The sequence below is a fragment of the Mus musculus genome, chromosome 11, assembly GCF_000001635.26.
Source record: "Mus musculus strain C57BL/6J chromosome 11, GRCm38.p6 C57BL/6J".
In the NCBI taxonomy this organism is placed as follows: domain Eukaryota; kingdom Metazoa; phylum Chordata; class Mammalia; order Rodentia; family Muridae; genus Mus; species Mus musculus.
In genome coordinates, this window is record NC_000077.6 from 9,469,196 (window position 1) to 9,492,444 (window position 23,249).

The following is a 23,249-nucleotide window of genomic DNA, read 5'->3' on the forward strand; positions in this document are numbered from 1 at the left end:
CAAACCTTGTCCTTTTTAATAAAGCAAGGAGAAGGAAGAGAATTTAAAACAGCTTAATAAATGCACATGGTGTCTATGAGATGCTTTCTGGAGTCAATGATTGCTATAACAATGACCCTGTGTCATGCTGGCTGTTTTCTGCTTTTGTTCCAGAAGCCTTTTTCATAAGTCCAACCTGGGAATAAAGTCTGAAAGTCTGGCTCTCCACCATCAAATCAGTGATTTCCCCTTGTCCCCTTGCTGCCCACTGTCTTTTCTTCATGATTCTTGTCCTGTTAAGTTCTGTGCTTCCTCTGTGACTGCCCAAGGAGATGGAGCCCTGGGAGCACTATACTTCCTACCGCCCTCCAAACCAGAGCATAAAGAGTACACTGTGTTATGAGTGCTTGCCTAATGGGTATTTGCTAAATGACTCATGTTAGTTTTCAGAGGAACAATGACAAAAAAAAAATATAGCTGTCTCCTGAGAAGCTCTGCCAGAGCCTGACAAATACAGAAGCAGATGCTGTCAGGCAACTATTGGACTGAGCACAGGGTCCCCAATGGAGGAGTTAGAGAAAGGACTGGAGGAGCTGAAGGGGTTTGCAATTCCATAGGAAGAACAACAATATCAACCAAGCAGACGCCCCCCCCCCCCCCGCAGAGCTCCCAGGGACTAAACCACCAACCAAAGAGTACACATGGAGGGACCCATGGCTCCAGCTGCATATCAAGCAGAGAATGCTTTGTTGGGGATCAATAGGAGGAGAGGCTCTTGGTCCTGGGAAGGCTTGATGCCCCAGTGTAGGGGAATGCCAGGGTGGGGAGGTGGGAATGGGTGGGTAGTTGTGGGAACACCCTCATAGAAGCAGGTGGAGGGGGGAAAGGATGAGGGGTTTGCGGGGCATGTGTGTATGTGGGGGGGGGGGAGAAACCAGGAAAGGAATAACATTTGAAATGTAAATAAAGAAAATATCCAGTAAAAAAAAAAGAGCAATCAACCTACAATTTAAAAAACCCTGCATGATGCTGGTGAAGATGTGGAGAAAGAGGAACACTCCTCCATTGTTGGTGGGATTGCAAGCTGGTACAACCACTCTGGAAATCAGTCTGACAGTTCCTCAGAAAATTCGACATAGTATTACTGGAAGATCCATCAATACCTCTCTTGGACATATACCCAGAAGATGTTCCAACTTGTAATAAGGACACATGCTCCACTATGTTCATAGCAGCCTTATTTATAATAGCCAGAAGTTGGAAAGAACCCAGATGCCCCTCAATAGAGGAATGGACACAGAAAATGTAGTACATTTACACGATGGAGTACTACTCCGCTACTAAAAACAATGAATTTATGAAATTCTTAGGTAAATGGATGGATCTGGAGGATATCATCCTGAGTGAGGTAACCCAATTACAAAGGAACACACATAATTTGCACTCACTGGTAAGCGGATATTACCCAGAAACTTAGACTACCTAAGATACAATTTACTGAATGTCTCTAAAAAAATCTGTGGCAAATGTACATATTGTAGTTAGATTCAGATGGTGAAATTATGTCAATTGTATGAAAATGGGTGCAGCTAGAGATCATTATGTTAAGTAAAAACAAGCTATACCAAGAAAGAGCAGTGTGCGTTTCCTCTCATATTCAGAATCTAGACTTCAAAAGCAGACTTGAAAGGGGGGCATTGTTTGGGTAAAGAAGGAGCACCAAAGAAGGGAGGATAGGAGAGGGTGTGCAGAATGAATTTAAGTATGCAATTTATTTAAATGACTAATTCATTAATGAATATATGCTCATAACATTAAATCAATGAACAAGCAAACACACAAGAAACAGAAAAGTTTTCACTGATAGTCTGAGTATGAAAAAATATAGTTATATGACTTGGGCAAAAGAGTGAAAATGCTAATGCTGCCTGTCAGCTGCAGGGACAGGGAAACTGTCACCTCCTTAGAGTGACAATGGAATTAAATCACATCCATGCTCCCAAGTTCACTTGACCTTCAGGGACTTTTGGTAGATTAACAGCCTTCCCTGCACCAAAATAGAAGACCAGGGCACATCTGAGCCTTCTTTTCGTTTGATTTCGTGAGTTGGGATTGGTCAGTTGTCCTGCCTGTATGAAGGTTTACAGGTCTGTGGTTCACTGAATTACATACTCAGATGTGGCTAAAATACCAACTGTCACCACTTCTAATGTTTAGAAAACAGGTATTGGGAAAGAAGGCTAGGATTTGAATAGCTGAGGTCTTGAGCCAGCACACTTTCAATTTCCCTATAGATATAAAGAGCTGCCACCCTCAACTGTGGTTTCATAGTCTAGGTCTTTTAGACTGGAAGGACAGGCTGTTCTTAGTCTCTGTTGGTTTACTGGCTGTTTTGCTGTTTTGCATTGCCTAGTACTGAGAAACTGAGCTCAGCCAGTGCTAAGACTAAAACAGGAGACCTGTGCATGTTGGGGGCAGAAGGCGAGTCAGTTTTTTGGATGAAGAAATCTTATCATTATTATTGTACATTCACGTCAATAATCTGATACTACACTTACACTTGTACGTCAGGGAGAGTAAGCATTCCTTTTATGTAATTAACATGTTATCTATTTAATCAAAAGGGAGACTTCAAGAATCTTGTTAATATTTATCAGGAAGAAGAGTGAAACTAGGGAATGCTTGCCTTTCATGTTTTATGAGTTTAAGTACTTTAAAACCACAAGACAGGTCTTTGTCTTCTGCATGGATGCTTAGCTTTAAGACGCTTGGTTAACTACTATGGTTTAAGGTTTTCACTTCTGGGTTGATGCTTGGCTCTGAGATGCTTGGGTGGCTACTCTGATTTATGTATCTATCTATGCTATTGCAAGGAGAAGCCAAAGAAAGGTTGATAGGTATAATTTTCAGTGAAAGGCATATTTATAAATAAGATAATTCTATGCTCTCAGTATGTATGTTCCTTTTTCCATTTTTTTTCTGTTAGACTCTCAGATCTGCTGAGGTTTTCAGTCACATGTGAAATTACAGTGGAGAGTCTGCTGAGGCTAGGAGAGCCAGCTCTGCTGGCTGCATGCTCGCTTTGCTTTTGTTATTCATAGAAGCAGAATTTTTCTGGGTCATTTTCTCTTTTTATAAGTGTTATTTTATGGAAAACTAAGGTAAATAAAAAAATCCACCATGGTGAGCTACAGAATGCTGAGACTGTGAAAACTGAGAAGCCAGCAAGGATATAGTGTTTGTCAATATTATATTATTACAACATCATCATCATTATCATCATTATATTCATAGCTCTATGCTTTTGGAAGCCTCTTCATAGAAGTCAGAGCTAACTTCTGTGTTTTCTTTCCCCACCTCTAGGGTGATCATGATTCACAAGAGAGAGTCTATTCTGGATAGAACCTGACAAAGTGCCTTTGATACTGCTTACACTGATCATGATAGCTGAGCGATGGGAAGGGTAGAGAGTGAGTGCTCCAGGTGCCAGCCTGGGACTTAGAGCAGTTAGAGAAGCCTGCTTTCACATCATTACTTATTCATGTGCTCACATGAAGCAGTGGCTCCAGGCACAACCCCCCATGAGTAACTAGCAACCACAACATGAGATCACAAGAAAAATTACAATGTGAGATTCAATGGGAAGAAATCTGGGCATAGTGTGTTATTTCAGGATCGTGCCATTCTTTCCCCTCTTTTATCTAAAATAGATTTTTTCTCACAGAATATATCCTGATTGAGATTTCCCCTCCTTTTTTTTCCTTCTAGTTCTTCCCCCCTCCCTTCCCATCCTGATCCACCTCTTTCTGTCTCTCATTAGAAAAAAGACTTTTAAGGGTAATAATAAAAGAAAAAATATGTATTAATAAGATAAAACAAAACCCAATACATTATAATTGGTCAAAACAAGCAGGAAAAAAGACAAATAAGAAGAGCATCATGGGAGACATAGATGTAGAGACCCATGTGTTTGCCACTCAGAGATTCCCATAAGAATACTAAACTGGAAGTGTTTCTATGAGTTATGTAGTTGTTGTCTTTAGCAGTAAGACCTTGCTGTTAGTTTGTTGAGAGCAAACTAGCCTTGGCAATAGCCTAGGTTGTTTGGGGTTCCTACTGTACCACCATTAGACATAACCCAATTTAGGTACTGGAAACTTCCATTTGGTGACAAAAAATGTCCAGTTGGGGTTCTGGATACCCCATTATCTGGTGATTTAATTTAGATCACTTTCATACATGCACAAATCTACAAAGCTTCTTTTGTACTAGGTTTCTATACTACCTTTCAAAACTCAATTTAACTGTCTTTCCCCATATGTCCTTTCTTATCCTCCTCTTCATGCCCCTCAACACTTGATCCTCCCATTCCAATCCCATTTACCCCATCCATTGATGCATCCATCGATGCATCCATCCATCCATCCATCCATCCATCCATCCATCCATCCATCCATCCATTTCTCAATCCATCCACAACTATTTTATCTACCTTTCCTAAGGAAGTCTTACTCCTCACCTCAGGTCCCTTACCCTATACGTGATCTTTGTGGTTCTATGGATTATAGGTTGTTTATCATGAACTAAACAGCTAATATCCACTTATAAGTGAATACATCTCATATTTGTCTTTCTGAGTCTGGGTTTCTTCACTCAGGATGATTTTTTTCTAGTTCCATCCATTTACTTATGAATTTCACTCTCTCCCTTCCCCTCTCTCTGTCTCTGTCTCTGTCTCTGTCTCTGTCTCTGTCTCTGTCTCTGTCTCTGTATCTCTCTCTGTCTCTCTGTCTCTGTCTCTCTCTCTCTCTCTCTCTCTCTCTCTCTCTCTCTCTCTCTCTCTCTCTCAACAGCTTGGTGATAGTCTCTTGTGTAAATGTTTTGTGTCTTCTTTATCCATTACTCTATTGAGGGACCACTAGGTTGTTTCCAATTTCTTCCAGCAGTGAGCATGGTCAAATAAGTGTTTAGTAGGATGAAATATCTTTTGGAGATATACCTCAGAGCTGTATAGCTGTATCATGAGGTAGATTGATTCCCATCTTCCTGAGGAACCACCACACTGATTTCCATATTGAATGTATAAGCTTTCAGTCCCACAAGCAACGGATGAATGTTACGCTTGCTCCACATCTTCATCTGCATGAACCATCATTTGTTTTATTAGTCTTATCCATTCTGACTGTTTTAAGATGAAATTTTAAAATTGTTTTGATTTCCTTGATAGCTAAGGATGTTGAACATTTCTTTAAGTGTTTCTCAGTCATTTGAGTTTCCTCTTTTGAGAATTCTCTGTTTTAGATATGTATCCATTTTAAATTTGATTATTCGAGTTTTCTCTATATCGTTATTTTGTAATTTCTTGATATACCTTGGATATCAGCCATCCATCAAATATATAGTTGGTAAATATCTTTTCCCATTTTTATTTTTACTGGGTATTTTCTTTATTTACATTTCAAATGTTGGTAAATATCTTTTCCCATTTTTATTTTTTACTGGGTATTTTCTTTATTTACATTTCAAATGTTATCTCCTTTCCCAGATTCCCACCCAGAAGCCCCCTATTTCAACCCCCCTCACACTGCTTCTATGTGAGTGTGCCCCCACCCACCCACCCACCCACCCCTGCTTCCCTGCCCTGGCATTCCCCTACATTGGGGCATTGATCCTTTACTGGACCAAGGCCTCTAATCTTTTCCCATTTTATAGGCATCATTTGTCCAAATGATGTTGTCCTTTGCCATTCAGAAGTTTTTAGTTTTATGTGGTCTCATTTATTAGTTGATGATCTTAGTGCCTGTGATAATGGTATGCTAAAAGTCTTTTCGGTGTAATACATTCTAGGTTCCCACTTACTCTTCAATCAGGTTTAGTGTATCTGGTTTTATATTGAGATCTTTGATCCATTTGGAGTTAAGTTTTGTGCAGGGTCATAAGTATGGATCTATTTGGATTCTTTAACATGCAGCCTTCCAATTTGACCAGCACTGTTTGTTGAAGATACTGTCTTTTTTTCCCCAGTGTATATTTGTGGCTTCTTATAAAAAAACAAAAACAAAAACAAAAAATGGTGTTCATACACGGGAAGACTTATGTCTAGGTCTTCAATTCAATTCCACTGAATAACATGTCTGTTTTTTTGCAAGCATAATGCTGTTTTTTTATACCTCTGTAGTACAACTTGAGATCAGAGATACAGATACTTTTAGCATGTTTCTTATTAGTAGTATTGTTTTAGCTATTCTGTGTTTTTCTGTGTTTCCAAACATGCTGGATGGTTTTGTATCAATTTGACACAGGCTAGAGTTATCTGAAAGAAGGGGGTTTAATTGAGAAAATACCTTGATAAAATCTAGCTGTAGGGCATTTTTTAAATTAATGATCAATTCAGAAGGGGCCAGCCCATTGTGTGTGGTGTCATCCCTGTGCTGGTGGTCCTTGGTTCTATAAGAAAGGTGGCTGAGCCAGCTATAAGAAGCAAGACAGTAAGCAGTACCCCTTTATGGCTTCTGCATCAGCCTCTGACTCCAGGTTCCTGCCATGTTTGAGTTCCTGTCCTGCCTTCTGATGATAGCTTACAATGTGTAAGCATAAGTCAAATAAACTCTTTCTTCCCCAACTTGCTTTTAGTTATGGTGTTTTATCACAGCAATAGAAACTATATGAAGCCTAAAATTGTCAATTCACAATCTGTAAAGGATTGTGTTGACATTTTGATTGGGGATAACATTGAATCAATAGTCTGATTGCTTTGGTAAGATTGCCATTGTTACTATATTTATCCTACTAACGTATGATCATGCGAGACCTTTCCATCTTTGGATATCTTATTAAGTGTCTTAAAGTTTTTATCATACAAGTCTTTTACTTGATTGGTTAGAGTTGCCCCAAGATACTTTATAGTATTTAAGGCTATTGTGAAAAGTGTTGCTTCCTTGATTTCTTTCTCAGTCTGTCCTTTGGATATAGGAGTACTGATTGTTTTTTGTTTTGTTTTGTTTTGTTTTGTTTTGTTTTGTTTTGTTTTGTTTTTTGAGTTAACATTGTATCCAGTTACTTTGATCAAGAGTTTCTCAGCTGTAGGAGTTTCCTGGTAGATTTATTTTTTTAGGGTCTGTTAAGAATACTGCCATAGCATCTACAAATAAATTTAATTTGATAAGTAATTTTTTTCCTTTCTAATTTGATCCTAAAGAGATCCCTTGATCTCTTTGAGTTGTCTTATTGCTCTAGCTAAGACTTCAGGTACTATACAGAGTAGGTATGGAAGGAGTAGAAAAACTGGTCTTATTCTTGATTTTAGTGGAATTGTTTTATGTTTCCCTCCATTTAATTTGAAGTTGGTTATGGATTTGTTTTAAACTACCTTTATTATGTTTAGGTGTGTCCATTGTATCCCTAATCTCTCATTTTTATCGTGAAGGGGATACTAAATTTTGTCAAAGCTTCTTTTAGAATCTAATGAGATGCCCATGTGGTTTTGCCTTTCAGTTTGTTTATATGGTGAGTTACATTTATCAGTTTGTGTAACCTGAAATACCCTCTACATCTCTGGGATGAAACCTACTTCATCATATGGATGATAGTTTTATAGTGCGTTTTAATGCACTTTGCAAGTGTTTTATTGAGAATTTTTCATCAATGTTCATAAGGGAAATTGCTCTGTAATTCTCTTACTCTATTGGGTCTTTAGGTAGTTTGAGTATCATGGTAACTAGGACCTTGTAAAGTGAATTGGGCAGTGTTCCTTCTGTTTCTATTTTTGTGAAATAATTTGACAAGTATTGGCATTAACTCTTTAAAGGTCTTGTAGAATTCTGTGCTAAAATCATCTGGCCCTCAGATTTTTCTTTTTGTCATGTCTTTGTAGGGTTGGGTTCTTTGGTTGCAGCATCTACCTTTATATTATTGGCAAGTGTGGTTTCTGTGAGGTCCCTGGCAGGGAGTGCCTCTCTGGGTCTGTAGGTGACATAAAGGGATGGAGATAGGATAGGAGGAAAGGCAGTGTAGGGCCATAGCAAAGTGTTTGGGGACTGGGGTCCACACCAAGATATAGAGTCTGCAGGAAATAGTTTTAGGTAAAAAGAGGGGCTTCTGCAGTCCTTCTTGTAACAGGTCCTGCAGGCTATTACAGGAATAAAGGGTAAGTTTGGAGAGGTCTAAAGGTCTGGAGAGACAGGCAGGGCAGTTTAGTGTGGTCAATGGAAGGTTATCATAGAAAGTGTTTATGTGAGTTAGTGGCTGACACAAAGAAATTGAGATGGGTTAAAAGGAAAGCATCGGAGGGTCAGTGGGAAAAGCTAAACTGAGCTTATACCAACATGCAGAAGTTCCATGGAACGCCCTCTCCTTTTCAAATGTTACATTAGGTTTGCCACTGTAGTATAACTTATAAAATTGTTTTTATATCCTAAATATCTCTATTTGTACTTCGTATTAACTTTTATTTTCTCCAATATTTGTGTTTGTGATTTACATATATGTGCTTCTATGTTTCTGGAAATTTCTTAATTCTCTCTCCCTTTGACCTCTTTTCTTAAAAATGTTTTCTTTTTTATTAATTTACACATGCTAAAATCTAAGCTATCAGTTTATTGACTACATAGAGCATTAGATCCACTACCTTCAAAATACAAGGCTCTTTCATTCTAATTATGTTCTTAAAGGAACAGTAAACTTGCCTGACTCATATCTCTAAATTACTTTGTCTTTGTCCAGATGCGCTTCTCTCCTTTACCCATCTTAACAATAGCTACAAGAAGTAATAGAGCAATTGCTCAGTTGCTTTGGGGATGTAACATGAATCTTTTCAACTGCTTGTAGTGATTTTTCTCCTTTCTCATTTTGTACATGCTGTGATGTCCATATAATAGGTCCTAAATAAATATTGATTTATTGAATCTGAAGTATTTCTTCTTGACTCTCTCATACAGACACATGTGTTTTTAAAAATATTTCTTTTATTAGGGAAAAACACAAACAAGAGTTAAAATACCTAAAATACGCATGAGACTTAATGAAACACAATATAGTGTTATCTTTGGGTTGGTTTGAGAAAGCTATCTTAAATTGAAGGAGATTAAGTGTCTGTGAAGAATTTTCTTTTGTTTGGTGTAGTCTGTCAATGTCTCTTTACAGGAGCATTGACTACCTTCTACTGTGGCTATCGACCCCCAATTAAGTGGCTCCTCTGCGTGCTTTCTCTTTGTTTATCTGCATTTTGCCTGATAACTTTCTTGGAGTTGGGAAAACCTGCTAAATAGAGTTTCTGACTCCATGTAACTAGAAAGCAGATTTTGCTTAAAGAATAAAATAAGCTTTTAAAAATAAATTATGGTTTCTATATCCCTAAGTTGATATTTGAAATTGGGTTGTATCTGAGCTTCATTAACAAACAGTTGACTCAGTAGATAAAGACACATCATTTCAAGTCTGAGATTCTGAGTCTGTCTGGTAAGGGGAGCTGCCTCCATCACATTATGATGGCTCTAGAGGGCTGATTTTCAAAAAAGTCTTCGTTGGTCCAATTATTAATAGAGAGGTAGTTGGTGGCCTTAGGTTCTGTCTTGAACAAAGCATGACATTTTTCTTTTCTTTTCATTCTGCATAAATATTGAAATCAAAGAGCTCAATTCTACTTAATAATAAACATTCATTCATATTTCCTCTGGGATTGTTTCTGTCTTGTCTGGTTAATAATAGTGAGAAACCTGATTCTTATCTTTGATGTTTTCCCATTTCCTCTGACCTCCAAGTCACCTGCACAGTGGCTTCTTTGGAGATCATGAGTGGCTCCAACTCCTATATTCTATCTATCGTATCTATCTATCGTATCTATCTATCGTATCTATCTATCGTATCTATCGTATCTATCTATCTATCTATCTATCTATCATCTATCAATATCCAACATAATATGTAAAGGAAATGATAGATTAATGTGCCCCACCCCTAATCAGCAGAAGAAAGAGAGGAAGGCAGAGAGGGTTTAGATTTCTTGGGAATGTGTCCTCTTATTCTCTCCTATCTCCCTCCCTGTTCCTTCACTCATCTTTTCATCTTTTCATCCTTTCCCCATTTCCCCTTTCTTTCATCCCCCTCCTTCCATCCCCTTGTTTATTTTCATCAAAATACAATGTAGTTACTTTTTTGAGGTGGTTTCAGTTTTGTACTTAAGTCTTCTTAATTTAAACCTCTCAAGGTCAAGCATGTCTGGTTCCTGCCCTATGATTTAAACGTTGTGGTTTCAGTCTATCAGGCTGGAGCCCGTACTTGACACTTTCACTTTTTAAAGAGCCATTTTGGGGTGCTGGAGACTGCTAGTCTGACTTAGAGTTAATTTTTTATATCTCATCTAACTTATCATATTCACCCTGCCCTGTAGAGATGAACAAGGGAAGGCATCATATTTTCCACCATCAGGAATCAGAGCTTTAGTGTGCTGCTGCATGATGCTCTCTACTACCCTGTGCATCGTCTTTCACTGTTTTCAGGGTATCGAAGCAGATAGCCAGTCAGCAGTCTTGCTTTAAACATGTTCTGATGGAGTGATAAGACGAATAGTGAGTCCTCTCAAATGGTCATGTCCTAATTTCTGGAACCTGTAAATGCCACTTTGTGGGGAACTTAAAATGAGGAGAAACACCTCTATTTTCTGGGTGGAACTGATGTAAGAAGACAGGTCTGTATTGCATGGTTACAACATGCTCAGATGGGAAACACTGATATCATAATAAAGCAGAATCAGAGAATGGAGGCTAGAGCTTCAGTACAAGATATGGAGGCAAGAGGGAAAGTCCTTCATGAATTGGGGTCCAGGAATCTCATTTTATACTATGACCTACAAAATTATAAGGTAACAGATGTGCAGTCATAGGTTTCAAAGCCTGGGGTTGATATGACAAAGCAGCTATCCCAGAGCAGTGTTGCTTCTGTATGATGATAGGGAGTCGTTGGGTGCAACTCACTGTGTGGTACAATAGAGGTGCTTTGGCCAAAGCCCTTCATTTGGGAGAAATTCCAACTAACTCCTGTGTCTTATTTATCGGAGATCTTTACACAGTGCCATCTATTTCCTTGTAAAAAGCAAACAGAGAAGCAAAATTCTATCATTTAGGAGAAACTGAAACAAAACACATTCCATGCTGTATTTTAGTTAAAGCTTGGCAATTCCATCTTTGCCACAGTCATCCGTCAGCCCAACTCTGCTGTCATTAGAAGGCAGGTCAGTCTCATCAGTTTCTCTAGCACCTGCCAAAGGCAGGGTGTGCTGACCATATCTGGGTATAGTCCATCACACTGACACTTTGAGAGTGGATTGTGCCTGGGGTCAGACACTATTTGCCAGTACTCTTTAAACAGAGAGTGCAGCCAATGAACCATTGCCCTCCAGCCCAAGGGATTGATAGCACTATCAGTGCACAGATGACATGAGGCTATGGTAGCAGGCTTACACCCTGAAGCTTCTCTTAATTAAGGAGACATAAGTTTTCAAATGAAGAATCTCCCAACTGTTGAATTTATTTTTTCACAAAAAAAGGACAGAAAATCCCTAGCCATTGTATTTAAAGCAATATTGTTTTCTGCTCATTTTTTCCTTGCTAGTTAGTGTCTTAGGGATTTAACCTCAACATGGCATATTCCATATCCATTCATTTTGTTTGAATAAAAATAGGAGCAGCATGAGCAGTTGTGAAGATTTGTTTACTTGAGATGCCTGATGTAATAATCTTTGTGAGATGTAAAATATTAGAAGTGATTAGAGATGATTATTCAACTCATATATAAAGACAGAGAGGTCTGGAAAATATTTGTCCCATTTGAACTGTCCACTTTTCATCTACAAGTGATAGAAAAACATTCAAAGAACAGGATGAGGTATCCATATATGATACTCTTCTATGCATAGTGTGCAAATACAAGATGCTTCATAGACTAGAAAATATGTCTGGGATATTTGATGGTTGGATCTATCAGATGATGTCCCATGCATGTGCTCATACCTCCTTTATATCCATTTTGTAGGAGTGTTTATAGCAGAAGGTCTCTCACAATTTTGCCTATAATGAGAATGTTTACAGTAGTTTTCATCTGTCCATAAGTGGAGAGATGAAACAAAATTGATTATCTTTTGTAGAAGATCTGTGTCAAATGATAAGGAACACTTTGAAATGAAAATGGGGACTTACAGATCCAGAACCTAGTGGAATGTTGGGATCCTTTTTATATATTTTGTTTTATAAACCCCTGACCTTTTCCATCCTGTTCTAGATGTTTGAGTTCCATGAGACTGTTCCATGCAACGGGACAGTGACTACTTCTATTTAGCACATTATTTACAGACCCAAACTTCAAAAGCACGTGCACACCAGGAGTCCAGACATTTGCCTACAGGATTCAGTTTCAAGTTGTTTTTGAGAAATGTGATCCTTCTGTTCTGTACCTCGGGCTCCTTTGACATTTTAGTCCCTGAAACCCCTGGTCAGTGTGCCTGCAGCTAAGGAGAGTCAGCACCAGATGGCACTCCTCTCTTCCTTTTGATCTTGGATTTGTTGCTTGCCTTGCACACTCACGAGCTGGAGAGACACGGGCACATAGCACCCAGATACCGCTGGCTGTGAACTAATTGTTCTGATCACATACCCACCTGGCCTTTGAGATTGATTCGAGAAAACCCATGTCTTATTCTGCTTCTTTCTCCTATATGTACAAATATACAAACAATAGGCATGTATACATTCACAGTCTTAGACACACATATCCATCTGCATAACTGTGTGTGTGCCTGTGTAAGAGATAGAAGTTTAAAAAGAAGGCATGAAGACTGTTGTAAAATGCAGCTATTGAAATAAAAATATAATTCATGATATAGTTACATGTGGCCAGCCATCAAATAAAATTTTCTTTTAAAATAAAACTCATAGACAAGTTCTCAGTGAATAATTCTCAGCTCACAGTCTTGTTTCTAATTTCATTCTGTGTGTATGTGCTGAGCGAATGATTATCATGCTGATCCTCCAAGACTTCATCTACAGTGGGGCTAGCAGTACTTATTAGATTGATTTGAGAATTACATAATGAAGCCTATCATGTGCGTGCGTCCCCTGGCAAGTCAGGATGAGACAGCATGAGCATGTTACATGCCAGGCATCGTTCCCACCAGTCTCTCTTAAAAATGCATTTATTGCTTTCAGTGGTCCTATAACATGTGTCTTATTATTACCATTTTGTTCACTGAGAAACCAAGTCACACAGTGATGAACTAATGTATTTAGGGATGTATGACTGGCTTATATGCACTGTGCTGTTTTAAATTATTGGCCACACTGTTTTTATTTGTAGTGGGATGAGTGTTGTGGCTTTTCTTGGAGATCTTGCAGGAAATAGGTAGTATTTGTTATCTATCAAAGGAGAAAACTACCTAATATCTAACAAAAGCTCCTGACCTTGACCAGTGTTGAAGATACAGCTTTTACTCAGTAGGATTCTGTCCGAACTAATTAACCACATGAAGAGAGAGTATAAATCTTTCCCTCTGGCCTCACCTGCTTTTTGCTTTAGTCTCTGGGGCTCACACCATGTGTCTTCCCCAGTGGAAAGGGTCAGACCAGGAACTTGTTGACAAGTTCAAGACTCTTTGCTTTTTTAAATGACTCATGATATTGTTTATAATTCAGAAGTTCATGAAGAGAGTGGACATGCTGAGTGTGAGCTAGTTGTTGGACTAACACTCTAGAAGTGTAGTCAGGGCAAGAGGGATCTGCATCTCTGTAGATGTTTTTTGTGGTAGATATGTGCAGAGATGGGAGGGATGAAGGCATGCATATACATAGGCTACAGAGACAGTGTACTGTGTACACATGTACACAATGGCTACAGATACAATGTACTGTGCTTCTCTTAGCAGTGAATTTTCACTCTAGACATGATGATAGAACAGAGAGTACATGCATCCAAGGGTTGCTCAAAGCCTCTTCAGCCAGAATCTACCACTCATAGACAGATATGCTCATCACTGGCTTTACAGATGCAATATTCTCATAGCCTGGTGGTAAGCCCTGTGCCTGTGGTCACAAATTGTCCCAGCACTGTCAACGAGGGAGCCTGTTCCTTCTTCATAGAGAGACATTGCCACATGGCTGAATATCTTTGACTTCTGGGGTAGGGTTAAAGCACCCCTCTTAGATGAATGTTCCTTGATGTATATTGGAGGTACTTAGTTCAGCCCTTCTTGTGTCCCCCAGGTCTTCAAATATAGCCAAAGGTTTCATTGCTCTTAGCACACCACAGGTCCTGCTGCCTTGGGTCACACTCTTTTCCCCTTTGTCATATTTTTGTTGATTTGAGACTCACCTCAGGGTTTAAACACATCAAGCTTGGTCTTCTTCAAGCTCTAACTAAATAGTGGCATCAAAAAGTCACAACTTAATTGCTTTAGTGACATGGTATATCAGAACCCCCGAGCGACATACATTCTTAGAGTTATACTAATTAAATGAATGACCAATGAAACACGGGATGTATTTTATGAGTGTTGTTATTACCTAATGGGTGATTGAGACCAAAGGAGTGCAAATAAGTGTAATTTGTGAAGAAATGTAAAATATATGTGTTTTGTCTTAATTCCCAAAAGGTGTTTTTGATGCTTCTGCAAGATACCAACAAAAAGTCTTACATCACTCCAGACAACAAAGTAGAGCCTCAGAATGAGAGACCTGTAGGACCCCTTTCTCCCCACAGTAAGTAGTGTATTCTTTTGCATTTCTCTTTGAGACAAAAGATTACCAACCTCATTTATCATCATTTTTTTTTGAAGGAAGAATAGCATATGCCTCATGATGGGGCAGAAGTAGGCAGTCTGATCACCCTGAGAAAATTTACATCAGAGTTGGTTTATATCCTGGCTTATAAAGAGCCCAGGTTATCTTTTCTAAAAACATGACTTACTTCTCAGAAATTTCTCGATATATACAATTAGTATACTGAGCCTTGCTTCTCCAGGCTTACCATGGCCAGTCCAAAGCTACTTACTCCATGGTGTATTTATGAGGGGTAGCTGTATGCTACTAATAATGGGTTTGTGTGGCTTATGGAGCACCAAAGCTGAGACATATGTTCATAAGCCTGTGCCCCAGACTTTGAACACAGCTTTGACTTTGACCAGCCTTGTACACATGTGTTACTGCTGTAAGTTAATGGTCTCATTTTGGCTAGATTTATATCCTATGCTTCTTTGGGCAAGTATCAGAAGCTGGGCAGAAGCCAGGCTTGGTTTTCATAGGATGGACTGTGATTCTAGTTCAGCACATTTCCTATCACATGTTAGCAACAACTCACCAATACACATGATGCCTGGGTCTAGAGATATAAACAGTGACACTTCTTCAGAAACTTCAGACTTTGGGGACACACCCCCCTACACTGCAGGATAAATCACAAGAACTAAAATTGATGTGGATAGCAGAATCTCCCCATCACTGTGTGGATATTGCAAATGCCTCATTTCTTCTTCTCTTGGTAATATCAGGTATAAGGCACATACATTGGCTGTCAAAATTGATGTTCAGTTTGTTTCTGTGGTGTTACTTTTCATTTCCATAAAAATTGTGTCAAACATCTCTACTGTTCATGATGTATTATTGAGATATAATTTTTATTATCCACAATTTACGCATTTAAAATACACAATTTAATGTCTTGTTATTCATGGGCATCCATTACTACACTCAATCTTGGACTGTTCTTATAGCTAATACGACATTATGCCACGTATCTATCACTCTGTAGGATTCCCATCACTCCAGCCTTAAGAGACCTCAAACATATGTCTTATCACTCTATATTAGCATGCTGTTGACATTTTATGTGGATGAAAGATATAGCTGGTCCCTGTGACCAGTTCTATGAACACATTTTTCTTTCAGTTGCCAAGTAAACCTCCAATTACTTGTGGGTACCACATTCTTCCATCTATTTATCAGCTGATAAAAACTTGGGTTGTTTCCAATTTTTCTTTTGCCATTAGAACATGCCCCTAAAACTGATATTAAGCACGTGCTTTTTAAGTAGACACCTATGAATAGAATTGCAGAATCATACACTTAATCATTAGAGAAAGACTTTTATCTGTCTATGCCTCATATTTTTACCATCAGCATTAAGATTCCAATTTCCCTTGTCCTCACCAATACACTGATCAGAAATGCTGGCCATTTCTTCATACACTTATTGGGTGTTTAGAAAAAATTTTTAAGAAATGGCTGTCAATAAATTACATCAATATCTTATTTGTTCTCTGATAATTTCATTTATGCATGTATATAATGTTATATATAATCTTAGTCATATCCACCTCACATTTCCCTCCAACTTCTTCCTGTCCACCAACACATGCCCACCTTTATATCATTTACAATTTAAAAATTAGTCAGCTGAGTCCAATTAGTATCGATCATATGCTCATGGGTATGGTATAATGCACTGAACCTTGGCAACTTCATTCTACACCCCTGGAATGAGCTGATTCCCCTTTCTCCAGCAGCCATTCATTGCCAAAATCTTTTTAGCTAGAAGTGGAGCCTTGTGGCTCCCTTCCCAGCCATACCAGAAGAGTGATTGGTTGTATCTATAACAGCAATGTCACTATTGCACTAGAGGACCCATATTTCCTGAGAGTTCAGTATTGTAGCATGCAAGGTCCAGTGCTGGGTAAAGCCATTATTACCTTTATCCCGCCTATACTGTGTATAGCACCTTATGACACTATGATAGTCAGAACAGAGGAATTTTCTCAGTGCATTCCAGCTTGATTTCACTATGCCCTAAAACCAAAGGGGTTTTATCATTTAGTTATGGTGTACAGCAAGAGCAATGCTTATATGTTGTGTTCCTTTACAGGAACTCTGGGACCTTCCCAGTCAAAAACTTGAAGAGTTTTTGGTATTCATATTTGGCATTGATATTTTCATTCGGTAGCTCAGGTCTGAGGAGAATAGCATTGCCTATCTATGCACTGACAAATGGCTATCCTGCCTAAAGCAATCTACAGATTCAATGCAATCCCCATCAAAATTCCAACTCAATTCTTCACTGAGTTAGAAAGAGCAATTTGCAAATTCATCTGGAATAACAAAAAACCTAGTATAGCAAAAACTACTCTCAACAATAAAAGAACTTCTGGTGAAATCGCCATGCCTAACCTCAAGCTCTACTACTGAGCAATTGTGATAAAAAAACAAAAACAAAAAAAAACAACAGCAACAAAAACAAAACAAAACTGCATGGTACTGGTACAGCGACAGACAAGTAGATCAGTGGAATAGAATTGAAGACCCAGAAATGAATGCACACACATATGATCACTTGATCTTTGACAAGGGAGCTAAAACCATGCAGTGGAAAAAAAGACCACATTTTCAACAAATGGTGCTGGCACAACTGGCAGTTATCATGTAGACAAATGCGAATTGATCCATTTTTATCTCCTTGTACAAAGCTCAAGTCTAAGTGGATCAAAGAACTCCACATAAAACCAGAGACACAGAAATTTATAGAGGAGAAAGTGGGGGAAAGCCTCGAAGATATGGGCACAGGGGAAAAATTCCTAAACAGAAAAGCAATGGCTTGTGCTGAAGATCAAGAATTGACAAATGGGACCTCATAAAATTGCAAAGCTTCTGTAAGGCAAAAGACACTGTCAATAAGACAAAAGGCCACCAACAGATTGGGAAAGGATTTTTACCAGTCCTAAATCTGATAGGGGACTAATATCCAATATATACAAATTCCTTTTTAAATTACTTTTTAAATGAGCTTACAAAATAGTGGGTTTATATACATCTTAGGTTTGTTTAACTTGCTTTATCAAATTAGTTTTCAAATGGTTTCATGCTGTTGTAGGATTGTGAGAGTTTTCATATATGTATGGATCTAATTCAGGTATATTCTACTATTTTGTGAGTGGAGTCACCTATTTGTGTCTATCATGTCCATTTGCTCAATAGTTTATGCACATCTGCCTTTAATCCCAATTCTCCTTGGCTTTACTGTCCTGTCAATGATTTTTTTTTTGCCTGTTATTAAATGTGGGATATTGATGTTTCTTGCTGTTACTATGGAAATGTTTGCTTTCTCTTTGCTTCTTTTGTTGCTTTATATGTTTAGGGGAACTGTCGCTTGATTCTTAAGTGTTTGTAGTCATTATATCCACTATGATTAAATTCTTTGTATAAAAATTTCAGTAGAATGCTCTCTCTCTCTCTCTCTTTTAAAAATATTTATTTATTTACATCTGAAATGTTGTCTTCTCTCCTGGTTCCCCCTCACAAAATCCTTCTCCCCGTACTCCCTCCCCTTACCTCTGAGAGAACGGAGCCCTCCTAGGTATCCCTTCACCATGGTGCATCAAGTCTCTATAGGATCTGGCATGTCATCCTCTCCTACTGAGGCCAGACAAGGCTATCCTATGCTACATATATGCCAGTTGCTTTAGTCTAGTCCGTGTATGCTCTTTGGTTGATGCTTCAGTCTCTGAGAGCTCCCATAGGTCCAGTTGACACTATTGGCCATCCTCTAGGGTTCCTATCCCCTCCAGGGCCTTCAATCCTTCCTGCAATTCTTCCATAAGAGTCCCTGACCTCCATCCAATGTTTAGCTGTGGGTCTCTGCATCTGTTTCAGTCATCTGCTAGTTAGAGCCTCTCAGAGGACAGTTATGTTAAGCTCCTGTCTATAAGCATAACAGAGTATCATTAATAGTGTCAGAGATTGGTGTTTTGCTAATGGGATGGGTCTCATGTTAGGTCAGTGATTAGCTGGCCATTCCTACAGTCTCTGCTCCATTTTGTCGCTGAATATTTTTTAGACAGGACAAATTTTGGGTTGAACCTTTTGTAGGTGTCCTTATCTTTACACTGGGAGTCCTATGTGGCTACGGGAGGTGGCCTCTTCAGCTTCATGTCCCCACTATTAGGCATCTCAGCTAAGATCACCCACATTGACTCCTGGGAGCCTCCCCCATCCCAGGTCTTTGGGACCACCTCCTACCTCCTCACTCCTAGCAGCTGCACTCATTTTCCTGGCTCTGTTTCTCTCCATAACTGATCCTGCCTCTTACCCTCCCTTCCCCCACCAATCTCTCTCTCTCTCTCTCTCTCTCCCTCCCTCTGCCTCCTGTGACTATTTTGTTCCCCCTTCTAAGTGAAACTCAAGCATCTTCGCTTGAGTCTTTCTTCTTGTTTAACTTCTTTTGGTCTATGGGGTGTATCCTGGGTATTCTGTACTTTATGGCTAATATTCACTTATCAGTGAGTAAATATCATGCATGTCTTTTTGGTTAGGGGTTACCACACTCAGGATGGTATTTTCTAGTTCCATCCATAAGTCTGCAAGGGTTATTTCAAACTTCTTATATCTGTGGCGGCTTGCTTTGTACCTGATTATATGATTATAGATGGTCAATTTGGAGAAGGTTCTGTGAGGTGTTGAGAAGGTATACTGTTTTGTTTTGGGAGCTTTAGCTACATGTTAAATGTATTTAGTTCATTATATCTATTAGTTTCATTTTTTCCCTGTTTTGTTTCTGTTTCAATGACCTGTCCATTGGTGAAAGTGGGGTGTTGAAGTCTCCCACTATTATTGTGTAGGGTTTATTGTGTGAGTTGAGCCTTAGAAAGTGGGTGCCCTTGCATTTGGGACATAGATGTTCAGAATTAAGTTGTCATCTTGGAAGATTTTTTCCTTTGATGAGTATGAAGGGTCCTTCCCTATCTTTTTTGATGACTTTTGTTTGAAAGTCTATTTTATTTTATTTTAGAATGTCTACTAGAGACTGTTTCTTGGGTCCATTTGCTTGGAAAATCTTTTTCCAGCCCTTTACTCTGAAGAAGTGTCTACCTTTGTTGGTGAAGTGTGTTTCTTATATACAACAGAATGATGGATCCTGTTTATGTCTAGTTGTTACTTGTGTATTTTTATTGGTGAATTGAATCCACTGATGTTGAGAGATATTAATGACCAATGATTGTTAGTTCCTGTTATTTTAATATTGGAGATGGTAATGTGTTTGCATGTGTTTGTGTGCACACGTACACACATGCATGCATACATTTCTCTTCATTTGGTTTTGTTGTGAGATGATTAATGTCTTGTGTTTTCTTGGGTGTAGTTACCTTCTTTGTGTCAGAGTTTTCCTTCTTGCATCCTTGGTAAGGATGAATTAGTAGAAAGATATTTTTAAATTTGTTTTTTTCATAGAATATCTTAGCTTCTCCATCTATTATAATTGAAAATTTTGTTGGGTAGAGTTCTCTGGACTGATATCTTGGTCTCTTAGAGTCTACAAGACATCTGCCCAGGATCTTCTGGCTTTTAGATTCTCTGGTGAGAAATCATGTGTCATACTAATAGGTCTGCCTTTGTACTTGGCTTTTTCCCCTTGCAATGTTTAATATTATTTCTCTGTTCCGTACATTTTGTATTTTGATTATTTTGTGGCAGGAGGATTTTCTTTTCTGGTCCAATATATTTGGTGTGGTGTAAGCTTCTTGTATTTTTATAGCTATCTCTGTCTTTAGATTAGGGAATTTTTTTCTATGATTTTGTGGAAGATATTTCCTGCTCCTTTGAAGTTGGAATCTTTACCCTCCTCTATTTCTATTACTCTTCAGTTTTGTCTTTTCATAGTGTCCCAAATTTCCTAGATGTTTTGAGTTAGGAATTTATATCCTACTTAAAGGCCTCTATCATCTTCATAAGATGAAATTTAGGTCACAGTCTTGCTTTTGAGGTGTTAGGATATCCAGGGCTTGCTATAGTAGGAGAGCGAGGTTCTGATGGCATACTGCATTAGTGTCTGTTGATTATGTTCTTGCTCTTGCCTTTTACCATATGGTTGTCTCTGGTATTGGCTGGCTTGGGTGTCATGGGTTGGAGTAGAACTCCCAGGGGGGAGGAAGGTGATGCTGTGTGTCATGGGTCAGAGCAGGCATCCTGGGAGGCAGGTGGAGCTGGGGGGGGGGGGGGGGAAGCACACCAATATGTGATTTGTCCGTTTCTTTTGTAACTCTTTTCTCTTCATTCTTTTTATTAAGATATGAATGTAGTCATCCCTATTTTCTTTTTTTTTGTTTTGTTTTTTGTTTTTTTAAAATTAGATATTTTCTTCATTTACATTTCCAATGCTATCCCAAAAGCAAATCGATATTGGAATGGCTACTCCAGCTTGTTTTTTCAGACGATTTGCTTGGAAAATTGTTTTCCAGACTTTCATTCTGAGGTTGTGTCTGTCTTTTTCCCTGGGATGGGTTTCCTGTAAGCAGCAAAATGTTGGGTCCTGTTTGTGTAGCCAGTCTGTTAGTCTATGTCTTTTTATTGGGGAATTAAGTCCATTGATATTAAGAGATATTAAGGAAAAGTAATTGTTGCTTCCTATTATTTTTGTTGTTAGAGTTGGGATTCTGTTCTTGTGGATGTCGTCCTTTAGGTTTCTTGAAGGATTACTTTCCTGCTTTTTCTAGGTCGTGGTTTTTGTCCTTGTATTGGATTTTTTCTGTTATTATCCTTTGAAGGGCTGGATTCATGGAAAGATAATGTGTGAATTTGGTTTTGTCATGGAATACTTTGGTTTCTCCATCTATGGTAATTGAAAGTTTGGCTGGGTGTAGTAGCCTTGGCTGGCATTTGTGTTCTCTTAGTGTCTGTATAACATCTGCCCAGGATCTTCTGGATTTCATAGTCTCTGGTGAAAAATCTGGTGTAATTCTGATTGGCCTGCCTTTATATGTTACTTGACCCTTTCCCCTTACTGCTTTTAATAGTATATCTTTATGTAGTGCATTTGTTATTCTGATTATTATGTGTCAGGAGGAATTTCTTTTCTGGTCCAGTCTATTTGGAGTTCTGTAGGCTTCTTGTATGTTCATGGTCATCTCTTTCTTTAGGTTTGGGAAGTTTTCTTCTATAATTTTGTTGAAGATATTTGCTGGCCCTTTAAGTTGAAAATCTTTATTCTCATGTACTCCTATCATCCGTAGGTTTGGTCTTCTCATTGTGTCCTGGACTTCCTGAATGTTTTGAGTTAGGATCGTTTTGCATTTTGCATTTTCTTTGATTGTTGCACCGATGTTCTCTATGGAATCTTCTGCACCTGAGATTCTCTCTTCCATCTCTTGTATTCTGTTGCTGATGCTCACATCTATGTTTCCAGATTTCTTTCCTAGGGTTTCTATCTCCTGCATTGCCTTACTTTGGGTTTTCTTTACTGTGTCTACTTCCCTTTTTAGGTCTAGTATGATGTTGTTCATTTCCATCACCTGTTTGGATGTGTTTTCCTGTTTTTCTTTAAGGACTTCTACCTGTTTGGTTGTTTTTCTGTTTTTCTTTAAGGACTTGTAACTCTTTAGCAGTGTTCTCCTGTATTTCTTTAAGTGAGTTATTAAAGTCCTTCTTGATGTCCTCTACCATCATCATGAGATATTCATTTAAATCCAGGTCTAGCTTTTTGGGTGTGTTGGGGTGCCCAGGACTGGCTAAGATGGGAGTGCTGGGTTCTGATCATGATGAGTGGTCTTGGTTTCTGTTAGTAAGATTCTTACATTTGCCTTTCACCATCTGGTAATCTCTGGAGTTAGTTGTTATAGTTGTTTCTGGTTAAAGCTGGTTCTTCCAGTGATTCTGTTAGCCTCTATCAGCAGACCTGGGAGACTAGATCTCTCCTGAGTTTCTGTGGTTAGAGCACTCTCTGCAGGCAAGCTCTCCTCGTACAGGGAAGGTGCACAGATATCTGGTGTTCAGTCCTGCCTCCTGGCAGAAGATGAAGGCCCTAAACAGGGCCTGTCCCAGAAGCTTTTAGCTTCTGTAGTCCATACTCTCACCTGTGTAGACTAGTCTGGGCAGGATCTGGGAACCAAGATGGCTCCCCCAGGTGCTCTGGCAAAGCCCTCCCAGGCCAGACAAACACCTCTCCACTGGCAGGGAAGGTGCCCGGATGTCTGGAGCCTGAAACGGGGTCTGCCTCAGAAGCTCTGTGGTTTCTTCCTGTCCCAGAAACTGTTAGCTTCTGTAGTCCACACTCACCTGCGCAGACTAGTCTCAGCGGGATCCAGAGCATCCCTATTTTCATTTGGTTACTCTTAGTACTACATATATTTTCCATTCTTTTGCTGTTTTCTTATATGTCTCATAAGCCTAAAATTTGTTTTATCTAGATAGACTATGATTGAAGTCTACCTTTTAATCAGGGTATTTACTCTGTATCTTTTGGTATAAATA

The 23,249-nt window shown here is 38.8% G+C and overlaps 1 protein-coding gene across 2 annotated transcripts in view; it reads left to right on the forward strand.

The window, feature by feature from the left end:
- Positions 1-23,249, forward strand: part of Abca13 (ATP-binding cassette, sub-family A (ABC1), member 13) — a 492,930-nt gene that overhangs the window by 277,254 nt on the left and 192,427 nt on the right. For both annotated transcript variants that reach the window (NM_178259.3, XM_006514706.4), the window contains one exon: positions 14,615-14,720. In NM_178259.3, the coding sequence (NP_839990.2) occupies positions 14,615-14,720 (106 nt within the window). The remainder of the gene's footprint in view (positions 1-14,614; positions 14,721-23,249) is intronic.